This window comes from Sprattus sprattus (assembly GCF_963457725.1).
Source record: "Sprattus sprattus genome assembly, chromosome: 10".
Taxonomy (NCBI): Eukaryota; Metazoa; Chordata; class Actinopteri; order Clupeiformes; family Clupeidae; genus Sprattus; species Sprattus sprattus.
This window is the reverse complement of record NC_137908.1, coordinates 9,682,319-9,691,093: the sequence shown is the minus strand read 5'-3', so window position 1 is coordinate 9,691,093 and position 8,775 is coordinate 9,682,319. Positions and strand designations below refer to the sequence as shown.

The following is an 8,775-nucleotide window of genomic DNA, read 5'->3' as shown; positions in this document are numbered from 1 at the left end:
CAGTATTGTAGACTGCTGCTTGAAAAGGCTAGAAATAGTAGTTTTTTTTACATCAACTATGATTTATTTCTTCTTCAAAGAAACCAAGCAAGATAACCACTATGCTAGATATATCTCTGTCTTTGACCAAGCCAGATGAACCACTATGATAGATATATCTCTGTCTTTGAACAGAACATCGTTTTTGACCTTTTGCCTTTTGGAAGCATATGGAAGCAAATGGAAGCATATGGAATTCTGTGATTATGGCAGTGTCCCCATTGCGTATGAAACGATTGGAGTTGCAGGTGTTTCAAGTATGTAATAAAGGGTATTGTACCAATCAAAGGATTTTTTTTCTGTAGGTGTTGAAGACCTTAAAAAACATTTCTGGCCCAACAAAATCTTCAAACAGCATGATGCTTGTCCAGCTGACTTTAGCCGCTTCATTGAAGTCATAAAGACCCTCTCTGATGTCAATTTTGTAATCACCTTTCCCTTACTTTGTACAGCCACGAAAGACAACCCTCAGGACTGCAAGAACTGTCTTGATTGCTCCAGAGAAAATGGCTGCCTGCGATGCCCAGAGAAGCTCTTCCTGTTCCTGCAGAGGCAGGGCATGACTCACCATGGCTCCTGTCTGCACTCCTGCCCTGTCGGCCACTTTGGCATGCGTGGCAAGGACATGAACCGCTGCATGAGTGAGTTCACTAAATCACCGCTGTGGTTGGGCTGGAATGTGCTTCATATAGGGCCACAATTGGTTTGATGCTTTCCCATCCACAGGATGCTTTGTAGATAATGACAATATGCTGCTGACTCCAATGCTCCAATGCACTGGTATTTTCCCCCCCAGAATGCAAAGCACCAGAGTGCGAGCGATGCTTCAGCAAAGACTTCTGCACTAAATGCAAAGGTGGATTTCAGCTTTTCAAAGGCAAGTGCCTCAGCAGCTGTCCTGAAGGCACTCTCCCACACCTAACAGATTGCATTGGTGAGTTCCCCTCTAACTTCTTTCTTTCTTCCTTATTTCACATCTCTGCGTAATCCACTATCCTGATTGGTCAGTCAAGGCGTTCAGAGGTCTCTCATTTCTAAGTAACACTCCAGTGATCTGTATACATGGCTTATCCACACACACACACATACACACACACACACACACACACACACACACACACACACACACACACACACACACACACACACACACACACACACACACACACTCACACATACACAAATAAATGAATATGCTATACGGCAGCAGCGGTCTAATATACAGTTCCCAGGTGATTCGCTTAGAATTACCTGGGAATTTGCTCAATTACACCTGTTAAATCTTAAACAGAAACATTTAACATTCAGTACCCATACCCCCTTTTTAGCCTGTTTGGTCTATTTGCCATTTATTTATATTACCATGTTTGCCATCACCATGCCAGTTGATTAATTAGAGTTGTGAACTTGATCTACAATTCTTCAAACACTTACTTAGTTTGTGTTGTAGTTTGATTCAGTTTCATGGCAAAAACAAGAGATGCTTTAGGACTGTGGGTATGTACAATCATCCCAGCATATGACAGTTCTGGTATATCTCTTGAGCCTTCACAGAAACCTATTTGCCTTTTACATTACTTCAGCTGCAATCAGGCCTTAAATGTTTGCCTTAAATGTTTGTTCTATACATACATTTGTCTCTAGCTATCTACCAAAGCAATGCAGTTGCCAATTTGGGATTACTGTATATTACTATCAAAGTTATACTTCAAACATATTAACTATCAAAATAATTATACATTACATAATTGAAGGAACAGAAAATACTTTATTTGTCCATGGTTTCAAAAAAACCTTTCAGTCTGTGCATCACCATCTTTTTTACTGCAGAGCATATGCAGGCCAAATGAACAGGGTGCCTAGTTAGTAGGACCTGCCACTTCCATGGAGGAAAAACAAGTGCTTCTCTCTTCAATGGATGAAAAAGTAACAAATGTTTAAAGTGGGTCACTAGATACACTTGGGTGTCTCTTAATATACCTGTTTGGCTGCCTAAATATAGCCTGACAGAGGCGTGGGAAAGCCTGAACAGTAACCACACTGTATGTTGATGCTCTTTCATTGGATCAAGATGTTTCTTGTATGAACTTAGCAATATGAGACCAGACTATAGTGTTGAGGCCTGTAGTCTTGCTTTTTCACTCATTTGTTCACACAGCAGGCTAGCAGACTATGAGTACAGCCTGTGGAAGCTGGTATGTCACAATCTTAAGATTAGAAACAGTTCCTATAGGATAAATACAAGTGTCAGTGACAGACACCAGTGAACAAGCTTGGCTTAAATTGTGAGCCTTTGTTCTAAAACAACAAATTATCTCCAAGTGTTAATAAGTGAATTGGGAGCCCATCCACCCCCAGCACCAGACCCGGACCCTTATTTTTCAAAGGATCTTTTCCAAACTGAGGGGTTGTCATGTGAGGCTTTAGTAAACAATTTTCATGAGGTTTCTGTTTATATTTATTGTGCTGCTAGCAATCTGATTTCACTCTTGTTGCTTTCAAGAGGGTTGCCTTTTCAGCCCCTTCGGTTACTGGGGTGAGTGGAGTCCTTGTCAACACAACGGACTGAGCTGTGGCGCCCGATGGGGCCATCAGACGAGGACCTGGGTCCTGACCTTGAAAGTGCCCAAGGAGCTGTCCTCCCTTTGCCATCCTTCGAAAGAGAGCAGGAGGTGCCGCATGAAGAAGAGGTGTCGTAAAGGTGAGATGAGGGGGGGGGGGGGGTGTCTGAACTGTTCTCTTTTCATCTCTGCCGCAAAACTGGAGTCAAATCACATCAGATGTTGTTTAGTCTGTGATCTCTCTCCCACCCACGTGCACAGCTTCAGTGAATTCTTGGCTCAGACGGTTACAAAGCAAAGGCATCAGTTTGTACAGAGTTCACCTAGAGCGCTTTCATACCATAATTAGCCGTCTACTGGAAATCAAATCAACATGTGCTTGCTATTGCAGATACTGAAAATATATGTTAGAAGTTTTTTCCTCAAGCATCAAAATAGTGAACCAAGACAGGCACCACTGGCATTATTTGTGTGTGCTTGGTATCACCGCAGAAGAAAAAAACTATAAAAAGCCACATGGTAGCAAACAAAACTATGTCTTGTTTCTGACTCTTTAGTACAGTATACTCCTAGATTTCCCCTCTTCCAACTCCTGTCTTAAAAGCATCATTTTTTAATTATCTTTCATATCCTGGTTTAGATGTTTACTCGAAAACAATACCCATAGTAGCTGTTTGTCGTTCCATGGTTTGCACATGACATGGAAAAAAAAAGTAGTAAACATCGGAATGCACGACGGCTTCCTCATCCAGTCAATCCTGAGATATTTTCTGTTTAAGCGGCTTGTGTTTTTTCCACTTGATGCTACACTGGAAATCATTTGTTTGCTGCAATTATCATTATCATTGGCAGATCAGATGTCCAGTGGCATTATGAGAGAGAGAAACATGATCTCCCTCAGTCCGACTCAGAGAAGCCATCAGCAGTCCCTAATAACACCCATCTGTGAGGAAAAATCCGCATGGCATTCTCTGGCATTCCTCTCTGCTCGCCCAGATTACTTTATGTCCCTTTTGATAATTTTCATATCCATCCTTATTGCTTTCAGATGACGGTGTAACCCAAGCCTTCTGGGTAGTGATTGACAATGGAATTGATGGGATAGGAGACAAACATGCTTTGGTACACATCTTTTCTTTTGTTACTAGATATTATATATATATATATATATATATAATACTGTGTGTGTATATATATATATATATCTTTGCACATCTTCCCCCACTAGAGTTTATGAACATATTTAAAGTTTTATTCAGATACTTGTTTTAGCTTGTATTCCATGTGTCAAATGCACCTCTTGCAAGACTTTAAAGACCAATCAGTAGTTAAATTGTTGATCTAATATAGATAGCTCGCCACGAGGGCATGCTTACACACTATATTGCACTATGCCTACTCCCATATAAGAAGCAATCCTGACATTAAATTGCTTAGTGAGTTTAAATGCCAGGTAGGGCATGCTTGACGAAACCTACAGAATGTGAATAGGAAGATGAAACGATGTACTTGGCTACTGAAGATATTTTTTTTAAAGATATGTATGTAGTAAGTAAATTGTAAATCATCCTATATACTTTTCTTTAATGTTTTAGTTGTTGCCATGACATGATTAAAGGTTGTGGCCAGTACTGTCCACACCAATCAAACAATGCAACCCAAAAAACTCTATTACATCATTCATAAATTAGATAGTGAACAGGTGCATCGTTTCACATCCAACTCAGGAACCACTTAGCTTCGACAATGGTCTTAAATATTAGTGGGATATTTATGTGGAATTTCTTAAGTTTTTTGAACATCACAGTCATCAGAGAACAAAAGCTAATTTACTCTTTCGTAGTTGCTCCTGTAGAGTGTGCTCAGGAAGTTTGATTTACTGCTGACGTTTTGCTAAAGGTGATGAAATGCTTAAAAAAAAAATGGTTGTGACTGCTTAAAGTCTTTATTAAAGGCCTTGTGAATACAGAGTTTAGACTTGCAGTGTAGAAAACTACAAAGGTGATTGCTTCTTTTTTTCAAGTTGTAGAGTTGGCAGGGGGGTGGGGGTTGTTTGGAGAAAAGTCAGTTGTTCCTATGGTTAAAAGTCAGTGTGTTTTAGTGATTATTGGGGTAGGCCCAGCAGCTGTTTGTCAACTCATCATTAGCAACATTTAGGATTTTGCAACAACCCATATAATAATTATCTTTGAATGTTATAAACAATATACTGACTATACTTTCGAATATACAGCCGCAGAAAAAAATTAAGAGACCACTTCAAAATTATCAGTTTCTCTGGTTTTACTATTTATTGGTATGTGTTAAAGTAAAATTTGCATTTTTCTTTTATTCTATAACCTACTGGCAACATTCCTACCAAATTTCAAATAAAAATATTGTCATTTAGATAATTTATTTGCAGAAAAATGACAATTGGTCAAAATAGCAAAAAAGATGCAGTGTCTTCAGATCTCGAATAAGGCAAAGAAAACAAGCTCATATTCATTTTTAAACTACACAATACTAATGCTTTAACTTAGGAAGAGTTCAGAAATCAGTATTTGGTGGAATAACCTTGATTTAAAATCACAACTTTCATGTGTCTTGGCATGCTCTCCACCAGTCTTTCACATTGCCGTTGGGTGACTTTATGCTACTCCTGGCGCAAGAATTCAAGCAGCTCGGCTTCTTTTCATGGCTTGTGACCATCCATCTTCCTCTTGATCACATTTCAGAGTTTTTTTTATGGGATTCAGGTCTCGAAATTGGGCTGGCCATGACAGGGTCCTGATCTGGTGATACTCCATCCACACCTTTACTGGCCTGGCTGTGTGGCATGGAGCATTGCCCTGCTGGAAAAAACACTTCTCAGAGTTGGGGAACATTGTCAGAGCAAAAGGAAGCAAGTTTTTCTTCCAGGACAACGTTGTACTTTGCCTGGCTGAGGTTTGTAAAAGACCATAAGGATTGAACCAAAGCGGACTGGAGGGTCTCCTAGTTCGTCTTCTCTGATGAGTCCAATTTTCAGCTTTGCCCAACACATGGTCGTCTGATGGTTAGACGGAGACCTGGAGAGGCCTACAAGCCACAGAGTCTTGCACCTACTGTGAAATTGGACTCATCAGAGAAGACGAACTAGGAGACCCTCCAGTCGGCTTTGGTTCAATCCTTATGGTCTTTTACAAACCTCAGCCAGGCAAAGTACAACGTTGTCCCGGAAGAAAAACTTGCTTCCTTTTGCTCTGACAATGTTCCCCAACTCTGAGAAGTGTTTTTTCCAGCAGGGCAATGCTCCATGCCACACAGCCAGGCCAGTAAAGGTGTGGATGGAGTATCACCAGATCAGAACCCTGTCATGGCCAGCCCAATTTCGAGACCTGAATCCCATAAAAAAAACTCTGAAATGTGATCAAGAGGAAGATGGATGGTCACAAGCCATGAAAAGAAGCCGAGCTGGTTATTCCACCAAATATTGATTTCTGAACTCTTCCTAAGTTAAAGCATTAGTATTGTGTAGTTTAAAAATGAATATGAGCTTGTTTTCTTTGTATTATTCGAGATCTGAAGACACTGCATCTTTTTTGCTATTTTGACCAATTGTCATTTTTCTGCAAATAAATGATCTAAATGACAATATTTTTATTTGAAATTTGGTAGGAATGTTGCCAGTAGGTTATAGAATAAAACAAAAATGTACATTTTGCTTTAACACATACCAATAAATAGTAAAACTAGAGAAACTGATCATTTTGAAGTGGTCTCTTAATTTTTTCCGCGGCTGTATAGCTGAAATGTGTTTAGAGAAATGCAGCATTGAAGAACTGCATGACACCATTAGGCATTTAGTGACTCGAGTCAGCTAATCATCAACTTTGTGCTAAGTGCATGTATGTATCCATCCACATCATGCATTCTTAGGAACAGCATTAACAGGAGTTTTCAATAACTTGCTTGTGAATTTCTTGTCAATATTTTTCCATACCTGAATTCTCGGTAATCAAAAAGATGCATTGTGCCTATGGTTTCCTCTTATTCTAATGTGGTTTGTTTTAGAGTTATTTGATCAAGGACAGTTGTATTCAATTTAAATTCACATAAAATGTTGACATTACCAAGTAGAGTGAAACTGTTTTATCTGTGCTTGACATTTTTACGACGCTTAGAAATAAAAGTCAGTCAATTAAAGTAGGCCAAGTCTTTGAGGAGTGCAGTGACGTACAAGCCAGAAAGCTGGAGTGGAATAACTGGCTCTACGGGGACTCTGGGTCTCATTAAGGAGCACTGCACATCATTTTGCACACATTTAACACCGCTCTCCCGTTAGAACAGCGCAGACCTTTGTGCTGTTTTTAGCAGTTTGCCAGTGCGATACGTTTTACAATGTGGGGTAAGTTGTCGAGCTCCATGTCAACATTCAATTAAGCGACCCGTCAGTTTTGAAACTTTTGCTCTCCTAAGCTCTCTCCAGTGGGATAGATTCAGGGAGAGCCACAGGGGCGATGAAAGATATTATTGTGTTTCAGTATTTGTTGACAGATTTATTTGCGCAGATGAAAAGACCGTGCAGAGGGTTGGTCCCAGCAGCAGGGCCAGTAACTTTCAAAAACTGGTACCGTGTAATACACAAAGATAAGTATCTTATTCAGTTTCTGGTGCAGCTCAAATTCTCATCACATTATGTAGCCACAGTTCCTTGCGTGTTTTCTTTTTTTCCCCCAGGTAGACCAAGTAGACATGCCAACAGAGGAAATAACTTAAATTCGTTAAAGACTGTATGATTTTTCTTATTAGTTGGCTAATGCTGTACCTTTGAAGTCTGAGGACCTGGTCCAAAACGATGCATCTCTTGTTTTTCAACTGATTTACTTGATTTTAAATGTCTGTCCACAAACAAGGGTGAAATGTACAATAGCCACGGATTGACGTTACATCTGTAGCTAGGGCAGCGCAATCCAAGAACGGCCTCCAACCAGACTTCTCTAATAACAAGATTAAAACACTGATTTTAAATAAGGAAATTACAGTGACCAAAACATTCAATTTAAATGAAAAGCATATGGAATAAACGGTTCCCTCTTTTCAAAACAGCTCAAATCCTAACATGTGTCCTGAATCTCGGCAGGCAAATAGACTCCTCCACTTTCTGGCAGCATGTGCTCCATTAGCATTGAATCAGTGATACCTTGTGTATATGACAGTATAATAGAGTCTTAATAAAGGTTCTTTATTCTGAAATGATATGAGGACTGCACATAATAACCGATTACGATACGAACCGAGTACGATAACCATATCTGGTGTAGTTTTCAACAAGTAATAGGTGGTCCTTTAGTTTGACTGCAAAATCGTCATTGTTTCTACATTCCACAATTGCCTCTGTTCCCTAGGTTACCTCTGAACTAGTCCCCTTTTTGTAATTGAGTTGTGTCTTTTTTTAAGGTCTGCAGAATTGATAGTGAAATCCTATTGTGATAAATATTGGAAAGCACGGTATGTATGCTTCAAACGCTGATATGCATATACATGTTCTATACCTCAAGGTGAGCTCGGATGCTAGTAATGACTTTATAAATACCACAGTTACCCTTAGTGAGTGGCTTTTATCAAGAAAAAAAGCATGCAAAGACTGCAAAATTCTTTAAGTTCAGCAGCAGACACAAGGATATCATTTTACATCCAACCACAATAAGCTCTTACTTTACAAACACACACACACACAAACACACACACACACACACACACACACACACACACGCACACACGCACACACGCACACACGCACACACGCACACACGCACACACACACACACGCACACACGCACACACAAACACACAAACATACACATGCTATCTCACAAGTTATCTCAGGACAAACAAACTCATGAGAATTCATGATCTTTTTGAATTATTCAATACAGAATATGTTTATAGAGAGATGTTGCTTCAGATGTTTAATTCTGCCTTCTAACACCAGTTGTACGTATCATCTATCTTAAAAACATGAAACGCGTGGTAACCATGCCAACATTTTGCATAGTCTACGAAGAAGACCACTTGTAGCCTTACTCAGCTTCTCCATCCTTGTGATCAAAGGCTCAGTAAACGCTTGAGGTTTGCATTTTGTGATGAAGTTTGTTTTAGTGTAAGCATACTCCTTAGTAAGCGTTAGGGTTAAGGTTAAGGTTTGGCATCT

General features: G+C 39.7%; 1 protein-coding gene across 1 annotated transcript; it reads left to right on the top strand.

The window, feature by feature from the left end:
• Positions 1-229: 229 nt before the first annotated feature.
• rspo4 (R-spondin 4) lies at positions 230-7,980 on the top strand (the record flags this gene model as incomplete). Its single annotated transcript, XM_080846768.1, has 5 exons — positions 230-296; positions 492-680; positions 836-973; positions 2,543-2,740; positions 7,970-7,980. 5 exons carry the CDS (start codon positions 230-232, stop codon positions 7,978-7,980), a joined length of 603 nt encoding a protein of 200 aa, XP_080702894.1.
• Positions 7,981-8,775: the final 795 nt, after the last annotated feature.